General features: G+C 38.9%; 1 protein-coding gene across 1 annotated transcript; it reads right to left on the bottom strand.

Moving 5' to 3' along the window:
- Positions 1-1,016: 1,016 nt before the first annotated feature.
- Positions 1,017-21,316, bottom strand: LOC142750685 (olfactory receptor 5G9-like). Its single transcript, XM_075859673.1, has 3 exons — positions 21,245-21,316; positions 4,261-5,190; positions 1,017-1,259 (listed from the first exon to the last, which is right to left on the bottom strand). Exons 1-3 carry the CDS (start codon positions 21,314-21,316, stop codon positions 1,017-1,019), a joined length of 1,245 nt encoding a protein of 414 aa, XP_075715788.1.
- Between the last annotated feature and the right edge of the window lie 958 nt (positions 21,317-22,274).

The following is a 22,274-nucleotide window of genomic DNA, read 5'->3' as shown; positions in this document are numbered from 1 at the left end:
GGAGGAGAAACACTAGCAGAGTAAGTGAGAGTGGCATAGACACACATAAAGACAATGCTGCAGCTTCTAGTAAATGTTATATCTCACCCCAGTGCTGGATTCACAGCTACACTGCTTATTACTGCTCTCTAATGTCCTCTATGCTGCTGCTGCAGCTTCTAGTAAATGTTATATATCTCCCCAGTGCTGGATTCACAGCTACACTGCTCATTACTTCTCTATGATGTCTTCTATGCTGCTAAAGGTTTTAGTAAATGGTATTTTGTTATCCCTCACCCCAGTGCTGGATTCACAGCTTAACTGCTCATTACTGCTGTATAATCTCCTCCATACTGCTGCTGCAGTTTCTAGTAAATGTGACATATCTCCCCAGTGCTGGATTCACAGCTACACTGCTCATTACTGCTGTATAATCTCCTCCATGCTGCTGCCGCTTCTAGTAAGTAATATTGTTTTATGACACCCAATTGCTGGATTCACAGTTTCACAATTCATTACTGCTCTATAATATATTCTGTAGCTTCTCTCTGCCCCCTCTCACTTAGCAGCAGCTGTAACCTGATTTCTCCTTGAGAACACTGTCTCACTAAATACAGATTTTAGCAGTGAATATTCACATATACTATTGAATTATAGGGAAAAAAAGGGACAAGGGTTACTCATTTTTTCTCTTAGATAAAGCTTGAAAGTTATTCCACAAGTCTGTTTTCCCAGGTTTACCTAGCCGTATGATCCACGGTGTAACTTGAAGCTCCTGGATCTAAATGCATATCAGTAACAAGGGCCCCCAACTACCATGTGCCATTTACAATACTATACTTTGTGCGTCCTCAGGCACCAGGGCCCAGGTGTGACTGCTACCTGTGCGACCCTCATAGCTAGACTTCTGCATCGTTTTATCTGTGCTTCAACTATTTCTTGTAAAAATGTATATACTCATTTACATATACCATTCTCTGACTGATGTGTATTTACTTGACTGATATAGAAATAAAGATGAACTAACATGGGTGGAATTAATTGTTCATTTGTTGTAGTATTTTTTCTAAGGCCTCCTTAATATCTTTATTCCTCAAGCTGTAGATCATAGGGTTAAGTAGAGGAGTCACAACATTGTAGAACAGGGAGAGAAGTTTCTTTGCATCGTGCATATTTGGAAATAAATAGATAATAATAAGTGAGCCATAATATAAAGACACCACCGCCAGGTGAGAGCTGCAGGTGGAGAAGGTCTTCTTTCTACCAGATACAGACGGGATCTTCAGTACGGTGTAGATAATATACACATATGAAATGATGATAACCATGAATGGGCAAATTACTAGAAGAACGGCTATTAACTTACTTTCCATTTATAGAATAAAAATAAAAATCCTGTTTTATAGACGTTTTATCGATGACTTGTTTTTTATATGGAAGGGCGACTCTGAGTCTGCTAGTGATTTTATAAAGCTTTTAAATAATAATACCGTTGGCCTTACCTTCACTCACAATTTTTCAGATTCAAATATTGATTTCTTAGATCTAACGATTGGAAAGAATAATGGCCTTTTTTCAACCAGGACTCATTTTAAAATGGTTAACGTAAATAGCTATCTCGATTTCAAAAGCGCACACTATCCCCCATGGCTTAGAAATATTCCATTCGGCCAATACCGAAGAATCAGGAAAAATTGCTCAGATGATTTAGCCTTTGACCAAGAATGTGGGATTTTAAACCAGAGATTTTTAGAGAAAGGATTTCCAAAAAGTCTTATTAAAGGTGCAGAGTCAAAAGCCAGGAGCCTGACACAAAATGACTGTATCCAAGAAAAACCTCCAAACATTAATATCAAATCAGTTTGTGAAAAATTTAAAACTAACTTTATAACATCATTTAATAAAGGAAGCAATACCATCGCTACCATCTTTAGAAAACATTGGCATATTCTGACAAATGACCCTTTTTTAAAACCCCTGATACCAGCCAAACCTAATATTACATATAGACGGGCGAAAACCATAAAAAATCTAGTAGCCCCCAGTAAATTGCGCAAGATGAAAACAACCAACCACAGCCTACTAATAGATTTGAAAGGCTCATTTTGATGCGGCCAAAATAGATGCCTATGCTGTAATAACATTGTAAATAAATGCAAGGAATATCATTCTACAACAACGGGGGAAAAATTTATGATAAATGAATTTTTAAATTGTGGGAGCTCATATGTTATTTATTTACTTCAATGCACTTGTAAACTCCAATATGTGGGTCGGACCACACAAACTTTGAGAAATCGAATCAACAAACATAGGTTTAATGTCACTAAGGGATTTTTAAAACAAAGTGTGTCCCGCCATTGTATGTTTAAACATAAATGTAATTTTTCAGACATTAAGGTCACTCCAATCGAACAGATACCAGCGGACCTACCAGATAGATTCATCAGGCTTAAGCAGAGGGAGAATTTTTGGATTTACAAATTAGAAACTCTACATCCAAATGGTCTAAACGACCTTACGGAGTCCCTTTTAGAATAAAAATGAAAATGAAAACCAATAAATAGAAAATAAAACCACAAATAAAATAAGCACCCTCAGCTATATAACCCCTGTCGTTGTGGTGAAAATATCAATTATGATATTCATATTCACCTACATTAATGTGCTATAATCCCTGACCCCGCTTACAGATATGAGGTTCCTCCGATAATATAAGGTCTTTTATATAAAAAGTGTACCTTATTCATATGTTTAGTTCTTTTATAAATGTATATTTACTGATATTTAACTTAATTTCTACGGATAAAAAAATAGGCTCTTATAATCCGGCTTTATAATTCTCAAAAAAAAAAAAAAAATGCCTTTATTTTTTTATATGAAATTTATAAACCAGAGATATACATATTTTTTAGATAATAGGTTTTTATCTATATTATCTACCTATAATATGGGCTTTTATCAATTTATAACCTTTCAAATGTTTTTTCGTTACGATATTGTGTCACTCACCACCTCCGGAGCTTTGGTCTCCTCTTGACTCCTTACCGTTGAGAACCGCGGTCCTATGCGTGTCAATATGCGGTCCATTTGAAGCCTGTTGGCCCCCCACGGCCTCCGTAGTATTTCTGTTCTTCAGTAACCAAGGACGCTTTGACGCAACACTCCTGTGGTCGATATTGTTTCTATGTTAACATCTCCCAAAATCCGAAAAAGTCTATACCTATAAATAATTATGTGACTGTTTGTACATACAGTCAGACGTATACACAGAACTTAACATTTTGAACACACGAGATCCTTGAGTGGAATTCCGTAATGACCTGTCAGATGATTCTGACACAAGCACTGTGTGTATATATATTTCTAACACACAAAACATCCTCCAAACTCATTTTACTTCTGTTCTTCTTATACTGAATCACTATATATTTGTGTTTTTAAAATTTACTATATCGTTTTGTATCCGTTGTTTATGTGACCTTTGACCTGTTTCTTCTGGCGGTCTTTTTTCCTCGCCCTGATGTATAAATGAGGCAGGAACCACACAGTCTGCATTGGCCTGAGGAAGACGTCAGTTCGGCGTCGAAACGCGTAGCCTTGTTAAAACAATAAAGTCCTTTATCTACTTTACCTACCACAATGGTTGTGTAATACCTATTCAAGCAGCGCCGTTGGTCCCGTTTTTCTTCATTTTGAATCGCACTAGGAAACAAGCAAAGCAGAATCACAGGCAAAGGAGGAACAGGAAAAGCAGGTGTAAATAGACAGTGGGCGGGAGCTAGCTCCGTCTGGCCAGGCTGTGATAGGCTCTCCCACTCCTAAGCCTGCCATCCTGAGTGGTGGAAGATGGAGTCAGTCTCACATACATAGGAGCAGGTGCAGACTGATTACCCACGGGCGTCGACACAGAAGCTGTGTCTGGCAGATCCTTTACAATATTTTAAAAAAATGATGCCACTAAAAGTTGACGCATGGGAAATGGTAATTGGCAAGTATTTTATGTCGTATAACTGTCTTACAACCAGAAAAAATCTAAGTTTGAAAGATTATAATTTTTCTACATTTTTGATAAATCTTTGTGACTCACAAATAAATATTACATTTATTGACCAAAATGAACCCCTAACATAAAGTATAACGTCTCACAAGAAAACAGGCTAAGAATTGCTAGGATAAGTAAAAGCATTCCAAAGGTCTAAACTCATAATGTGACATAAATGTGGCTCTGTCAGGTAGATGAAAACTGGCTGCAGAAGCAAGGGGTTAAGAGAAAATTACAATAGATGACACATATTTCTGAATATTTGCCTGCACGGCTTTCTTAATGTCTTTATTTCTCAGACTGTATATAATGGGATTGAACAGAGGAGTAAATACAGTGTACAGCAGGGATGTGATTTTATTCATGTCCGATGTTTGTCCTCTTGTTGGAAGAACATAAACACTGAAGAGAGTCAAGAAATAAATAAAGACCACAGTGAGGTGGGAGCTACAGGTGGAGAAGGCTTTCTGTCTACTGATATTAGATGGGATCCGTAAGATAGCACGGACAATGTTAACATAACAGATAACAATAAGTGTGACGGGAATAATCAATAATGGAATACTTAGAAGATACATTTGTAGTTTTAAAGGAAATGTATCAGAACAGGAAATTTCCCGTAAGGGAAGAAAATCGCAGAACAAATGGTCGATGATATTATGACCACAGAACTTTAGTCTTAATATTGTTAGGTTGACACTGAATGAAGAGAAAAAGCCGACAATCCAGGATATGGCGGCCAATCTTACACAATACCCGCTTGTCATGATAGAGGTGTACCGGAGGGGATTACAGATGGCCACATATCTATCATAGGACATCACTGTGAGGAGAAGACATTCAAACATTTCAAAGGAGGCAAAAAATAAAAACTGAGTCATGCAGCCAATAAAAGTGATGGCCCCCCGATTATTCAGGAGAATGTGCAGCATATTAGGGACAATATTCAATGGCAGTAAAATATCATTGATGGACAGTTGTGTGAGGAAGAAGTACATTGGAGTGTGGAGGTTTTTGCTAATGGACACCAGGGTGATGATCAGGAGATTCCCACATATCGTAAGGCAAAATAATACAAAAAGTAGACAGAAGAGGACAATTCTGAGCTGTGGGTCACCCTGAAAACCCAAGAGGACAAATTCTACAACATCAGTCACATTGTTCTCCTGCAGTTAGAAAAAAAAAATGTAGACAACAAAGTAATATTAGATATCAAGAAACCAAAATGAATCACTTCTAATATAATAATTTACAGGAACTGGATTCAGCAAATTTCATATTCTCAGGTTCATAGCTGTATGGCGTTTAAGATTTTTCAACAAATTGGATTCCTCCATTTTTGTTTAAAGAGGTTGTATGAAATGAGAAAAACATGACTGCTTTATTTCTTAAACAGCACCTCTCTTGTGTATGGACTGTGCCTGGCATTGCAGCTCACTCCTAATCACTTAAATAGTGCTGTGCTGTAATACCAGATACAGCCCATATGCAAGAGTGGCACTGTTTTCCTAATCTTCCTAATATTGTTTAGGATTATTTTTTAATAGGCGTCTTTGCTAAGATAAATCAATGAATGGGTAAAAATGTGAGTGTAGGTATAAAGAAAATGTTTGTAAGCTGTAGAACATTTTTGTTATGATTTTATTTAAAACAAAATGTTTTTCTAATGGAGGTCATATCCTGTATTACTTAAAACAATTTATTTAAATTGACCAAACATTTGGGAAGAGATATAACACAAATGTGCGGGAAACTATACAATACTGAGCGAAGTGAGAAATGCCAGCATGGGTGTAAAGAATTTGACTAGAAAGGGGGCCAGGATTCCTTAATTGGGGGGACAATTATTTTTTGTTTCTTTTAAATAGGCAAAGTTTAAAGCAAGAGTGTATACAGAATTAACTGAATTATATAATGAGTAAAATTTTTAATTTTTATTGAAAAACTCTCTAAAAACTGAGGTACAATCACCACTGTGAGATAAAAAGCCCCAACCGTGCTTGTTTAAAAACGTATTAAATAATTCCTGCAATCACTCATTTGCGAACCCCCCTAGATTGCATTAGAAAGATGTATAGTGGATCAGCGTTCACATTGGTGCGTCAGTAGATGGGAACCTCTAAAAAGTACACTGGAGCCAGCCGTTCCCGTACCTAGTAACCCCAGTGCTGAGGTTACCTTACGATACTCCTGACACCTGCGCTCTAATCCCTTCTCCTTAGACCCTACGCGTTTCTATGTATCAATTCATCAGGGGTCAATGTATTATCATAATCTAGCTAAAGTGCCAGTGATAGATGATTGTAACAGATATTCTGCTACACACACGGAAGCGTGCTCGCATGGATGTCAGCGGCACGCTTCACTGAGGACTCGGAGTTTATATAAATTATGCTCTTCCCCCTGGGCTGAGGCAGAGCCTCGTATACGACCAATCACCAACGTCTACGCGATCTATGACGCGCGGCCATGTGATCCCCGGCGCGTCAGCTGACATACCCGGAAGATCAACATCACCACACGCCGATCGCGCAGGCGCAATGAGAGGCCATGGGGTGCATCTCATTACTGCCTTAAGCCCTCCCATCTCAGGGACAGAGCTATCAATACTTGCCTGGGAATAAAGACAATCGTCCAACTCACCACAACAGTCAGGCATCCTTACTTCAAATCGACACTCTGTGCAAACAATTATATAGATGAGAAGCGTTTTTGTATGTACTTTTACACTTGAGCAAGGAGTTCGTAACCATAATAGAATAACTGTATCAAAACCTAACACCATGCTAGGATAATCATAGAGAATATTAAAGGCAGAAACTGTGTCTGCCATTGACATTATTCAGATGAAACAGGTAAAATTCATCTGTTAATTCAAGCCCTCTGGCTGTGTACATGCCAGTCTGTAAATCCACTGTGCCTCCTTTCTAAGGATTAAATTATCCCAGTCTCCTCCACGTCTTGGAGGTCGCACCAATTCAATCGCCTGGAATTTTAGGCATTCTGCTCTACCATGATGTTTATCATGAACATGCTTAGATATGGGAGTATCTCTACATGTTCCCTAATTCGATGACAAAATTGCCGAATAGTTTTACCCACATAATTTAATGGGCATGGGCATGTAATAAGATATACCACTCCTGCCTCAGCCCAGGGGGAGGAGCATAATTTATATAAACTCCGAGTCCTCAGTGAAGCGTACCGCTGACATCCATGCGTGCACGCTTCCGTGTGTGTAGCAGAATATCTGTTACAATCATCTATCACTGGCACTTTAGCTAGATTATGATAATACATTGACCCCTGATGAATTGATACATAGAAACGCGTAGGGTCTAAGGAGAAGGGATTAGAATTGTAGGTGTCAGGAGTATTGTGGGGTAACCTCAGCACTGGGGTTACTAGGTATGGGAACGGCTGGCTCCAGTGTACTTTTTAGAGGTTCCCATCTACTGACGCACCAATGTGAACGCTGATCCACTATACATCTTTCTAATGCAATCTAGGGGGGTTCGCAAATGAGTGATTGCAGGAATTATTTAATACGTTTTTAAACAAGCACGGTTGGGGCTTTTTTCCTCACAGTGGTGATTGTACCTCTGTTTTTAGAGAGTTTTTCAATAAAAATTTACAATTTTACTCATTATATAATTCAGTGAATTCTAATCTTCAACAATTTTGTGGGAGCACAAATTTGACATCATAGGAAACAGTGAATACAAGAGTGTATACAGTCAAGAAAAGAAGTCAGAATGTGGATGTTATTCATCTAATAGTGTTGGTACCCAAAAAAAAGCAATTTTAACCCTATCCCACCCTGCATCGTAGTTTGTTGCAGCCAACGGGGTTGTTTACGTGAACCAATGTTCTATAATGACACAGTGAGGGTGCGACATCACTTAAGGGTGTCAGATGTATTGTACAGCTGACACCAATGGACAGCCGATATCCCAATCTAGCAGCCGGGCTCAAAGATAACTCCGATCCCGGCTCATAAATCTCTTAGATGCCAGACCACGGTAAGTAAAGAGTTTGACATCCCATTAGAGCTGATTGCGAGGTGCCAATAGGTTACCATGGCGGTTGGGGGCCTACGACAGGCCCCCATGTCTGCCAGTGGTATCAGTGTAATACTAACAGGCACTAATGATTTTGAATACTAATTATTCCAGAGCATTATACAACTGGTTAAACAATTTCAGAATCACCTCTACTTGTGGTACTAAGAAAAAAGTAAAATAAGGTTTAAAAACAAATGTGTCCAGAATAACAAAAAAAAATACTTTTTGTATATTAAAAAAATGTATTCTGTAAAAATATTAAACTATAAAAAAAGTATTCCTATTCTACCAATCACAAGGAAATCCTTCACCCTCTGGAATACATCACCATAGGAGCCATTTATTTTTCTACAGGTATTACTATATATTTGCATAAATTTGCTCTTGAGTTCCACTTTTAAAAAATAAATAAAAAATCATCCATTGAAATCTTATCTTTTGCCAGGACAGCACAGAATGGCAGGCAACATTTTTGTCCAGTGCACATGCAGTTTTTGGGCAGAGCATAAAAGTAGAGGGTGGACTTTTATTTTTATTTTCCTTTTTTTAGGGATGCTTTCTGTGTTGGCTAAATAGAGACTGTTTAAAAACTGCAATTGTGAATCCAGCCTCGTATACTGTAGTGCATGAGATGCCTCAAAATGTACAGTAAGTGATTGATGAATATAAATCTCTAAGTTCACATGAAATATAAGTTTCTGCTTGTGCACACACCCTAAGGCCAGTTTTATGTGAGATAAGTATGGGTGCATTTCTTTAAGAGTATTAATGCTGTAAATCTCGGTCAAGCCTGAATTTAGGGCCATTGTACGCTTATGTGAAACTGGCGTTAGGGTTGGGATTTCCCTTACATCGACCTGGACAGGTCATTATTCTACTTGTCTTCAAAACAGAAGACACATATAATACATAAAAGTTAGTCAAAAGATGTATTGTCCAAGGACTTTTAACAGTATTTACTCTTCAATAATGAGATAAATTACAATAATCATGAATATTCCTTAAAATTAGCATTTACTTACATCCGGTCCATGTCCATGTTCTGAAACAAACATTTCCTTATAGATAAAAAATAATAATTCCAATTATTGTCAATATTAAGAGAGAAGATCCCAGGATGTATCTGAGGAATGTTCAAGATCAGAGGCTTTCCAGTTTAATGACGTTGTGTGATATAATATATAGTGATCAGACATATGGTCATAGTAATAATATATGAAGCATAAAGTGATGAGTACCTGTATATATACACAGAATGAACACAGGCGACGTGTAGATAAACTCTATGGAGATGGTTTCTCATTGTCTCCTGAGCTTCTGTTGAGTGAAGAAAATAAAAATAACCTTATTCATTATTAACTTTTACTTTACTTTCTTAATTCACATATCAATTAATTTCATCCTTATGGAAAGAAAGTTTAACATCAAGGGGAAAAAGTTCAGAAAGTAAAACACTGATTAGAAGAGGAAACTTTTTATTTGATAAAGTAAAAAGTTTATGAAATGTTGTATTGAAAACTTCACACTTAGATTATCACCATAAATAATTCATAATAAGAAAATATAAAAAATATAATCACAGGCCTCAGGTACTCGGCTATAGTACGGCTCTATAAACCCACCAAGTTGTACAGAACAATGATATGACACCAATAGCATTCTATGGGGCCTTAGGGGCCGTGTAAATGAGCGCTGATCAAGGAGACAGCTTGTTGATTGGCGTTTGTTTGCTCCTTTCACATGGAGCAATGCTTGGATACGAATAGAGACGAACGCTCGTTACTCCGATTACACGTCCCCGTACATTTTCATCACGTCGGCAGAGCAGCTCTCTGATTACACGTGGAGATGTGATTTTTAATTCTGCATAAAAGAGCAGATCATTCAATGAATGAGTGTTTGCTTGCTCGTCGGCTGATAGTTGCCTTGATTACACAGGGCAATGATCGGGAAGGAGCGTTCATATGAACACTTGTTTGCCTAAACATTGCCCCGTGTATTAGGGCCTTTACTGAGCCTCCTTATGCCCCTGATTTTGTGCAGAGGTTTTATTCTGTTTTATTCCAGTTTAAAAAAAAAATTCCCATATCCCATCAGATGCCATATTACAAAGCATTGTTGAAAAGTCCTGTATATTCTCATGCTTTGTGGTAAATCCAACATACAGTGGATACAGATCTCCCTAACAGCCGGGAGAACAGCCCAGCTAGTAGTCGGCGGATGGTAATGCAGGTAAGCCAAGGCAATTGATAGTCGTAGGGGATTATATAATCAGGAAGACGGATAGAATAATTTGTCGCCAAGACCACCTCAAACGAATGGTTTGCTGTCTCCCTGGTGCCAGGGTTCGGCATATGGTGGAACGGGTGGACAAATTGCTGGGAGGGGCTGGTGATGATCCAGCTGTTGTGGTCCATGTCGGTACCAACGACAGAATAAATGGTAGGTGGAGGAGCCTTAATAATAATTTTAAAGAACTAGGCTACAAGCTGAACGGAAGGACCTCCAAGGTTGTAATCTCAGGAATACTGCCTGTGCCATGCGCATCACAGGAAAGACAGCGAGAGCTCAGGGAGTTAAATGCATGGCTTAAGTCTTGGTGTAGAGGAGAAGGTTTTGGGTTCCTAGAGCACTGGGCTGACTTTTCATTGGGGTACAAACTATATTCTGCAGATGATTTGCACCTAAATGGAAGGGGGGAATGTGCTGGGGGAGAGAATTCTAGCTGGGGTGGCAGAGTATTTAAACTAAGGATGAGGAGGGAGGTCAATGTAGAAAAAAAATGGGTAGTCAGGTTAGAGAGTGGTCAGACTATATTGGTGGGGGGAGAAACAGAATGTGGGGAGAGGACTAGACACCAGGATAAGGAAATCCTTTTGTTACAAAACAGCAGTGTAAATAAAAATGCCCAAATAATGTCAAATCACATTTCTGATAATAAAAGTGAAAAACTGAAGGGCAAGTTAAAGTGTATGTTCACAAACGGCAGAAGTGTAGCAAGCAAAATGGGGGAGCTGGAGGCCTTGGTACTGGAAGAAAATATAGATATAGTTGGTATTGCTGAAAAATGGCTGGACTCTTCAAATGACTGGGCTGTAAATCTACAGGGTTTTACACTGTTTCGGAAAGACAGGACAAATAGGAAAGGCGGTGGTGTATGTCTGTGAGAAGTGATATGAAGGCGGTGATGTATGTCTGTATGTGAGAAGTGATATGAAGGCGAGTGTGAAAGTGACAATAGTGGATGAATATTGTGAGGAGGTTGAAACCTTGTGGGTGGAACTAGAAAGGGAGGTAAATACTGAAAAAATTACTTTTGGTGTAATCTATAGACCCCCCCAATATAACTGAGGAGATGGAAGGTCAGCTATATAAACAGATGGAGAGAGCTGCACAGGCGGGTACTGTAGTGATAATGGGAGATTTTAATTTCCGGGATATTAATTGGTGTCATGGTTCGGCTTCAACTGCAAAGGGGAGACATTTCCTCAACTTGTTGCAGGAAAATTTTATGGGCCAGTTTGTAGAAGACCCGACTAGAGGTGAAGCTCTGTTGGATCTGGTCATTTCTAATAATGCAGATCTTGTTGGGAATGTCAATGTTCGTGAAAACCTCAGTAACAGTGATCACAATATAGTTACATTTTACCTATACTGTAAAAAACAAACGCAGGCTGGGAGGGCAACAACATTTAATTTTAAGAAAGCCAATTTCCCCAGGATGTGGGCTGCAATTCAGGATATAGACTGGGAAGAACTAATGTCAAATAATGGGACAAATGATAAATGGGAGATTTTCAAATCTACTTTAGGTAATTATAGTGCAACATTTTATTCCTATAGGTAACAAGTATAAATGACTAAAATTAAATCCCACATGGCTTACACCTTCTGTGAAAGGGGCAATACATGACAAAAAAAGGGCATTTAAAAAATACAAATCTGAGGGTACATCTGCAGCCTTTGTAAAATATAAAGAGCTTAATAAAATCTGTAAAAATTTAATAAAATTAGCAAAATACAAAATGAAAGGCAGGTGGCCAAGGATAATAAAACAAATCCCAAAAAATGCTTCAAGTATATAAATGCTAAAAAGCCAAGGTCTGAACATGTAGGACCCCTAGACAGTAGTAATGGGGAGTTGGTCACAGGGGATAAAGAGAAGGCAGAGTTACTAAATGGGTTCTTCAGCTCTGTATATACAACAGAAGAAAGAGCAGATGATGTAGCCGGTGCCAGTGTTGTTAATATATCTGTTGATATACTGAATTGGATGAATGTAGATATGGTGCAAGATAAATTAAATAAAATAAACGTACACAAGGCCCCGGGACCAGATGGGTTACACCCTAGAGTTCTTAAAGAGCTTAGTTCAGTTATTTCTGTCCCCCTTTTCATAATATTCAGAGAATCTCTAGTGACTGGAATAGTGCCAAGGGACTGGCGCAGGGAAATGTGGTGCCTATTTTCAAAAAGGGCTCTAGGTCTTCCCCGGGTGACTATAGACCAGTAAGCTTAACATCCATCGTGGGGAAAATGTTTGAGGGGCTATTGAGGGACTATATTCAGATTATGTGACAAAAAATAGTGTTATAAGTGACAGCCAGCACGGTTTTACGAAGGACAGAAGTTGTCAAACTAACCTAATCTGTTTTTATGAAGAGGTAAGCAGAAGCCTAGACAGAGGGGCCGCTATGGATATAGTGTTTTTGGACTTTGCAAAGGCATTTGACACTGTCCCCCATAGATGACTAATGGGTAAATTAAGGACTATAGGTTTAGAAAATATAGTTTGTAATTGGATTGAGAATTGGCTCAAGGACCGTATCCAGAGAGTTGTGGTCAATGATTCCTACTCTGAATGGTACCCAGTAATAAGTGGTGTACCCCAGGGTTCAGTGCTGGGACCACTATTATTCAACTTATTTATTAATGATATAGAGGATGGGATTAATAACACTATTTCTATTTTTGCAGATGACACCAAGCTATGTAATATAGTTCAGTCTATGGAAGATGTTCATGAATTGCAGGCAGATTTAAACAAACTAAGTGTTTGGGCATCCAGTTGGAAAATGAAGTTTAATGTAGATAAATGTAAAGTTATGCATCTGGGTACCAACAACCTGCATGCATCATATGTCCTAGGGGGAGCTACACTGGGGGAGTCACTTGTTGAGAATGATTTGGGTGTACTTGTAAATCATAAACTAAATAACAGCATGCAGTGTCAGTCAGCTGCTTCAAAGGCCAGCAGGATATTGTCGTGTATTAAAAGAGGCATGGACTCGCGGGACAGGGATGTAATATTGCCACTTTACAAAGCATTAGTGAGGCCTCATCTAGAATATGCAGTTCAGTTCTGGGCTCCAGTTCATAGAAAGGATGCCCTGGAGTTGGAAAAAATACAAAGAAGAGCAACAAAGCTAATTAGGGGCATGGAGAATCTAAGTTATGAGGAAAGATTAAAATAATTAAACCTATTTAGCCTTGAAAAAGACGACTAAGGGGGGACATGATTAATTTATATAAATATATTAATGGCACATACAAAAAATATGGTGAAATCCTGTTCCATGTAAACCCCCTCAAAAATCAAGGGGGCACTCCCTCCGTCTGGAGAAAAAAAGGTTCAACCTGCAGAGGCGACAAGCCTTCTTTACTGTGAGAACTGGGAATCTATGGAATAGGAGGCAATGTTTGGAAAACCACCTATCACACAATATTGTCCCAGATCACATTGGTGTACACCACCCAGTATAGCTATAAGTATGAGGGAAGGGAGGAGGGAAAAAGTATGTGATCTGAATTAATATTTAACTTTTATTGATATACATTAAGAGAATTAAACTAAAAAGTCTGTTGGTGCAAAAGGTATGTGTGAGTGACCCCCAAACTCACATACCTAAGGCCATGTAAATATTGATGTTATAAATGGTGAATAGTATCAAAAGTGTTCAAACAAAGACCACATGTGGTAATATGCTTGCAAAGTGGCAAACATAAGATCTAAAATTGCGTAGGTGCAGAAATGAGAGCAATGGTAGCTTGTGGCACTACCACAAGCTACCATCATAACTTGATGGACATGTGTCTTTTTTTAGCCGTACTAACTATGTAACTATGTAAAGGAAACTGTATTCATGTGTCTTAAAATCTTAAAAGGATCAATAAATCTGGGCCCCAACTTGCCACATGATTGTTTTATACTGATGTTTTTGGTGGACAACCACACTCTATCTTCCCCTTTTGAATTTATGTGGCCTGTGGTGGCGATCAAACTTGTGTTTAGCACAAAGGGCAGCTGAACCCAAAGCCCGATGGACCTTACTCCACACTGACTTAAACATCTTAATCCTCAGTCTGAGCAATAGGATGTTAAAACCCACACTGCCAGCAAATGAAGATGACTTGGGGTGAAAACCATAATTACAGAAAAACGGAGGGACATTAGTGGATTCATGAGACAAGTTGTTATAAGCAGAAGCTGGACCAAATCATCATGTAGTTATTAAACATAATACCGGAGATAATGCTCTAATGTCTGGTTTACTCTCTCAGTCTGAAAATTGGTCTTTGTATGATAGGCAGTGGAGAAACCCAAATCAATACCTAAATTTGCACAAAAGGTGAACCCCTGTCAGATACAATAATTTCAGGAATACCATGAAGTCTCACCACTTGTTGAACAGAGTGAGTAGCCCCAGCTTATCAACAGAGGGCAAGCCAGACAAGGGTATAAAATGGGCCAATTTAATGAACCTGTCTACAACAACCAAAATGGTATCCCTCTCCCGGATCTGGGCAACTCAACATTAAAGTCCATGGATATGTGTGTGCATGGTTTCCTTGGAGTGGGCAAAGGTATCAATACTGACAGAAAACATATTGCACAAGTTACTCACCAGTGGATGAGCGGAACCGATCACTGAAGGTAGTAGAAGATGGAGACCATGCATAAATGAGTGGATGGCTTGGCAGCTAACCAAACACACAGGAAAGGCATATAAACCAGTGGAACTACTGATCCCAGGATACACATAAAACCACTAAACAAAAACTAGAGGATGAACAGGCCCCACAGTACAAACAATCATATAAACAACAAGTAGAATTTGGAAAGAGTTTAGAAAATGTCAGAAACACTATAACCAGCACCTGAACAATCCCGGCCTAATATCTATATAAGCCAAATAAGTACTCCACCCTAACTAACCAGACAAAACTAAGTGATGACCAAATACAGACTTAGACCAAAGGCTTTGCCTAGCTGCACCCAAACACAGAGATAACATAAATCATTGATTAGCAGTAGTCCTGCTGCTAATAGTAACACATGTTATGTCTAATACCAGATTTTGGGTTTGTCAATGGGAGAGGAGTGCCCAGGCTAACCTTTTCCACCAGGGCCCATAAGCCTTTAGCTACATTTCTGCACCCCCCCCCCCACTGTTCATGAACGGACACCACACAATAGGGAGACACTGGCCCCAATGCACTTCTTGATCTTCAGAACCCCTGCCACACAGGACCAATGATAGACACCGTCGTCTTCCAGCAGTTTCTCCCCAACAGCTCTCTTCCTCAGCTGCTCTCATTCAACTCCTTTTCTCTACATCACAGTTGAGCTCCGGTCACATCAACTTCCTCCTAGCACTGAACATCTCTTGGCAAGCCCACTGCCGTTTAACACCATCACGCACCCAGATGTGCCATTACGTCTGGGTGCGGGGTGTGATGTTTGGAGCGTGCTCACGTGCGACCAAATGGGCGCGTCCTAATAGGCGTGTCTTCCGGCGCGTCCAAAACGGCATATGCCAAGGGCAGACCTGGGGGCTTTTATCAGGCCCCCGGCTGCCAGGGTACCCCATCGGAGGCCCGTGATTGCATTTGCGGGCCGCCGATGGGTGAGAGAGGGAGCTCCCTCCCTCTGTAAATAAGTTAAATGCCGCAGTCGCTATTGACCGCCACATTTAACAGGTGAAACGGCCGCGATCAAAGTAAACTTCGATCACGTCCATTGGAGCAGTAGCCCGGCTGTCATTAGACAGTTGAGCCCCGGCGACGGCCTAGAAAAAGGACCCTTAGTGAACGCCGTGAAAAGGCGTATTGGTGGTCACTAAGGGGTTAATTAAATATGTGCCACCCCCAGGGTTATGATGAAGCATAGCCACGTGCTGATGTCACCACTCTGTTATCTAGTCGGGAAAATAAAAAAATTGCATCTGGGTCGTAGATCCCGGCAAGTCAAACATTGTTTGCCCCACCTGCAAAGGATCAATAGTAAAAACAACAGTGAAATACTGTATACATAGTCCAGCAACACAATGTACACAGGCCAGACTGGCCAAAGAAATCAGACGCCGTTACCCCAGTGCCTAGACTCACCACCAAACTGTAACAACAGCAGAAAAAACACATTCAATGGTACACTGCAATATTATCCTTTCCTAATATTTACAATGCCACAGAGGGCCCAAAATACAAGGACATGAAAAATAAAATGTTCTCCTTAACTTAGGGACTTCTCCCTTACACTTTACACCACCACAGGCTTTCTCTGCCTTGGCACCACTTTTTGAGTCTTGTGCCAGTAATGATAAGCAACACTTTGCTCTATATGGGGTTCTGGAAAGACGCAGCATTTCTTGATAGCAGACGTGCTTTGTGGCCTTAGATGTAGTGTACTTATTGGTATGGTCCACCTGATATGCTTGATACCTTTCCTAGTGTCCCCTCCATGATGTATCCATGATACCTTTGTACTTAACATATGATTTAGATAGATATGATATGGACATGCTGATTTGTAGCCACTTATTTTGTGTAGCAATGTGAGGTTTTTACTGGAGTCCTCTTTTCTAGTCTATGTCCTTTACAGTATATATTGTCAGTTTTCTAAGTGATTTAAGAAATGTGGTATTTTTTGGGATACATGATAGTTTTTGACTCGTCTTTTTCTTATGTTTTGCAATATACCTCTGGTGGAGTTTTTCTATCAGTTTCATAGGGGGGTTCTATAGTAGCCATGAGCACTCAGCCCTACTTACAAATGTTTAGTGGGTTTTCTATGTATCTGCACAACTTTGCAAAGACCTGCAAGCAATTCAAGTACAAATTTCTCCCAGTACGAAAACCTTCACGCCTAGACGCCTTTCTGCTAATACTTGGTGCTCCTACCAAACTTTTCTCTAAAATAAATGGGTCTACTACTGAGAAGTGCCCTGGAAAAACCTTGTTATTTTTTGACTCGGGGAAGAGAACTGAAGACGACTTTCTCCAGAGATGAAGTGTCCTTTATTTATTAACAATCTCACGTCTTTTCCAGGTGTTAAAAATTCAGGAGAACTCCTATAAAACTCTCACTAGATAGTCTACAATCTAAATCTGCTGTACAAAAGATCTGCAGTACGAACTAATCCTGAACCATTCAGGTAATTGCTGGAGGTTCAGCGCTTGTTCTGAGCCTTTCTCCGACGTTTGGTGAGACTGCCCATAAGTTCAGCGGTATTGGGGAAACATATCCGGCATAATTTATAAAGACTGTGACACAAATGTCTTACTCACCTCTGCCTAATTCTGCTTTGGGCCCCCTCAGACTTCTTCTGACCTTAATTGGGAGACCTTGCTTCCCATATGATTGCAGAAGGTAATGTACTAATCCCTCTAATTATGAGCAAACAAGAGGTTCCCACTGCAGATGTGGTAACTAAAATGGACTTCATATTCAGACTGGAAGAACATCAACACCTGGAAGCCCTGGATCTCATTCATAACCTCCCCCTGTCTCCTAAATCTTCCTCACTAACGTAACTTCTGCTATAAACCTCTGTTAATACGGCGAGCTCTGTACCCACAAAATCTAACCCAGGACCTTCTTGGTATAGTAAGGCCTGGTTTACCCGACCAATTTCTGATATTTGAAGGATTCTGTAGATCATATCATCCAACTGAATTCTGGAAACTATGTAAACGGTTCCTTGTCATTTGCCATAGTAGAAATACAATCGGCACTGCTCTACAAGAACTTCACGATAGCATTTGGGACCCTTGACCAAACAGGAGGAGCTCATCGTTAACAGCGAGTTCATATACATATGAATCTCTAACTTGACTTTTAATTTATTCTAGACATAGTGGTAAGAAACTTTAACTTGACCTTTTTATTGATTTTGAATGGCTTAAGTGATAAGTTATCACACTGCAGCAAGATATCAGAGTCAAGATAAGGAATGCTACATCGGTAATATCCAACTACAAGGAGAAAATTGCAGCTTAAATCTCACTGAATATTTTAAAACATCAGACGTCACCCGGGGTCATGTCTTATGCACATGGCAGAGCTGCATGTATGGAGTCCATATAGAGCCATAGGCACTCCATGCCTGCTTATGCCATAGTAGATTGCCTCCAATTGGCACCATATTACGAGGCTATTCACCCTAGAAGCAATGCCTCACAATATTACATCTGATGTAACATGACGCAAGTTTTTTTTATGCCTGAATCCAACAGAAAAACCTTTGTATGAGATCAAAGGCATCGAAAAGTATAGTGACGAGCCATAGAATAATTTTCATGTCATATTGGGCCTCCTTACATCTTGAGCCTTGTTATGTCCGTGTACATGAGGCTTATGATTATTTTTAATATTTTTTATTATTAATTGTTCACAGTGTTAATCTATATGGAAACTTTTAGTGCAAAAATACTCAAACTTTAACTTTTACTCAATAAAAGTTTCCTCTTCTAATTGGTGTTTTACTTTCTAAACTTTTTCCCCTTGATGTTAAACTATATTTCCTTAAGGATGAATTTAATTGATCTGCAAATCAAAAAAAGTTAAGTGAAAGTTAATTATGAAGAAGACAACAAAAGAAACCATCTCCATAGAGTTTATCGACACGTCACCTGTGTTCATTCTGTGTAGTCATACAGGTAGTCATCACTTTATGCTTCATATATTATTACTATGATCATGTGTCTGATCACTATATATTATATCACACGACTTCATTACACTGGAAAGCTTCTTATCTTGAACAGTCCTCAGATGCATCCTGGGATATGTTTCTTTTCAAAATTATAATTGCAATTAAATGTTTCATCTATAAGGAAATGTTTACTTCAGAGGATAGACCAGATGTAAGTTCTGTTGAGTAAATGTTTACAGGAAATTAGTTTTACTGACTATTATTGATTATTGTAATTTATCTAATTTCCTAATCCTGTTGATAATAACTGGACAAAATTAATTTTTAATCAACTTTTATTTATTTCATGTTTCTTCTGTCTTAAAGATAAGTAGAACAATGACCTATCCAGGTTATATCCAGTAAGCACAGCCCTATGTTGGCCGCAAATTCAGGCCCAACCATAGGGAATTATAACCTATAGACCTCGGGCAGAGATTTGCAGCAATTATACTTTTATGTACTTTTATGCTTCCATACTTACCTACATGAAACTGACGGTAGGGTGCGCTCACAAGTAGAAATGTATATTTCTCAATTGCTCAGGGTCTCTGTACATTTTTGAGTTTTCTCATGCACTATAAATATGAGGCTGGATATGCAAATGTAGTGTTGAGGCAATTTGTATTTAGACAAATACAGAGAGGATTCCAAAGAAAAAGAACAAATATAAGTCCTTCCTCTACTTTTACGCTCTTTTGAATCCAATTCTGGCTTTAGATAAAATAAAAAACAAAAAAGTGCCCCTAAAAACATTCATGCTGCCTGCTGTCCTCTATGAATTTTTTAAATGGAAGTCAAAAGCAGATTGATGCAAATATATGATAACGCCTATCAAAAAGAAAAAAAAAGGGATTCTATATTAAGTGCTCCATATGTGAAGATTTCTCTTATAAATGGTAGAATAGAAAAGTTGGGAAGTTGGAAGAATTTATCGACAAAATCAAACCCTCTTAGGTAGATAATTTTAGATTAATGCAATTGTATAATTTCCACAATATGTTTGGTCTTCAACTTCAATCCAACTCTGGAGAAACTACAACTCCCAGCATGTCAGCATCAAATTGTGGGTAAAACATTTTTTTCAATAATTAGAAAAGTCTTTCAAGTTATATCATATAAGGCTTATCTAATGGCAATAAAATTAGGACAACATTTAGGGGAACACATGAGGTCGGACTGTTTATAAGGGAATTCTGGAAAATTATATTAAACCAGACTTGAGAGTTTAAAATGTTATGTAAACCCTGATAAATCCTGATCAGGAATGGAGAAGAGTTATCAATGTAAAGATATATAGAGCAAACAAATAATAAATGTGATTGATGTGTTTGGGGTGGGGAGAGGAGGGATGTGTAGTAGAGATTATTAATTGATTTATGTATTTACTTATTCCCTTTTTACTCCTATATATTATATTGTCGTGGAATCTGATATGTACGGGCCACTTTACTTGTATCTTGCATTGGAGGTTATAATGAAGGGGAACAAACATGAACACAAGTTGTGGGTTTATTATACAAGGAATTATGTATTTTAGTTTATTTTAAATACAGGGATGTTATATTCTGAATATCTTGACTTAACATGAGATCTACGTTATTGTTCTAAATGCAGGAGAAGAATCTGACGGAGGTGACAGAGATTTTTTTCTTAGGGTATGTTCACACGTAGTCAACAAAAACATCTGAAAATCCAGAGCTGTTTTCAAGGGAAAACAGACCCTGCTTTTCAGACGTTTTTTTACCAACTCGCATTTTTCGCTGCGTTTTTCGCGCCGTTTTCGCGGCGTTTTTTACGTCCGTTTTTGGAGCTGTTTTCATTGGAGTCTATGAGAAAACAGCTCCAAAAACGTCCAAAGAAGTGTCCTGCACTTCTTTTGACGAGGCTGTATTTGTACGCGTCGTCGTTTGACAACTGTCAAACGACGACGCGTAAATAACAGGTCGTCTGCACAGTACGTCGGCAAACCCATTCAAATGAATGGGCAGATGTTTGCTGACGTATTGGAGCCGTATTTTCAGACGTAAAACGAGGCATAATACGCCTCGTATACGTCTGAAATTTGGCCGTGTGAACATACCCTTAGGATTTCAAGGCAGTCAATGTTTACGATTATTTCTCTTTGGTCTTGTTATTGGGATTTACTATTTTACAATATTTGGGAACCTCCTGATCATCACCCTGGTGTCCACCAGCAAGAACCTCCACACTCCAATGTACTTCTTCATCTCGCAACTGTCCATCAGTGACATCTTGTTGAGCACAGATATTGTCCCCGAAATGCTCCACATTCTACTGAATAATAGGGGGACCATCACTTTTTTTATTTGCATCACTCAGTTTTATTTATTTTGTACTTCATTATCATCTGAATGTCTTCTCCTCACAGTGATGTCTTATGACAGATATGTGGCGATCTGTAATCCCCTCCGTTACACCTCTGTCATGACAACTGGATCATGTGTGAAACTGGTCGTCATCTGCTGGTTGGTGGGTTTTTCTGTTGCATTTGTTACCACTATAATGATATTGACGTTAACCTTTTGTGGAAAAAATATTATTGACCATTTTCCTATCCCTGTTCTATACTGTGCTTACCCCTTTGATAAACCCCATTATATACAGTCTGAGAAATATAGACATTAGGAAAGCTGTGCAGGAATCAGTTAATACAAATATCATATGTGGCAATCGTCCTTAAGTCAATGTTTTTAGGTTGAACTTAAATATTTTTTTTCGCTGCTAGCACTATAGGGTACTAATAAATAACCTACATCTAAGAAGGACACCAGAGTGCATCGATATAATGGCTATTATGGACACTACCCATTCCATCCTAAATGCCACTACTAAAACATGCGAAATTATTGGCGTGTAGACCATACACCGGGCTCAAAAGGTGGAGACCAGCGATGGGATATATTATGCAGACTCCTAAATCCATTTACCAAGACGAAAAGCTCCAGAAAGCTTGAAAGCTTATGAAATTGACTAATGAAGAATAAAAGAAAAGGCAAAAAGACACGGCGCCAAAAGTAGCGGAATCAATAAATAAGGGAGCAAAAATGGTACATAAATGCTCACCTGTAAAGTAGCAAATTACCGGCATGTAATTTGTGTGAATAAGCTGCTGCCAATCCCAAACGCAAACTCCCATGGAGATGCCAAGGTGATAGAATTAAAATGTAAAAACGGGAAAAAAGGCGCTGC

The sequence above is a fragment of the Rhinoderma darwinii genome, chromosome 3 (genome assembly GCF_050947455.1).
Source record: "Rhinoderma darwinii isolate aRhiDar2 chromosome 3, aRhiDar2.hap1, whole genome shotgun sequence".
Classification (NCBI taxonomy): domain Eukaryota; kingdom Metazoa; phylum Chordata; class Amphibia; order Anura; family Rhinodermatidae; genus Rhinoderma; species Rhinoderma darwinii.
This window is presented reverse-complemented; position numbering and strand designations above follow the sequence as displayed.

Excerpts from the sequence above, each read along its gene's own strand:
- LOC142750685 (XM_075859673.1), bottom strand. The coding sequence starts at position 21,316 with ATGTCACTGATGGACAGTTGCGAGATGAAGAAGTACATTGGAGTGTGG. Across the intron at positions 5,191-21,244 it reads TCTTGCTGGTGGACACCAGG|GAGAACAATGTGACTGATGT; the intron begins GTGATGATCAGG and ends TTCTAACTGCAG. Across the intron at positions 1,260-4,260 it reads AGAAATATGTGTCATCTATT|ATCCCGTCTGTATCTGGTAG; the intron begins GTAATTTTCTCT and ends ACCGTACTGAAG.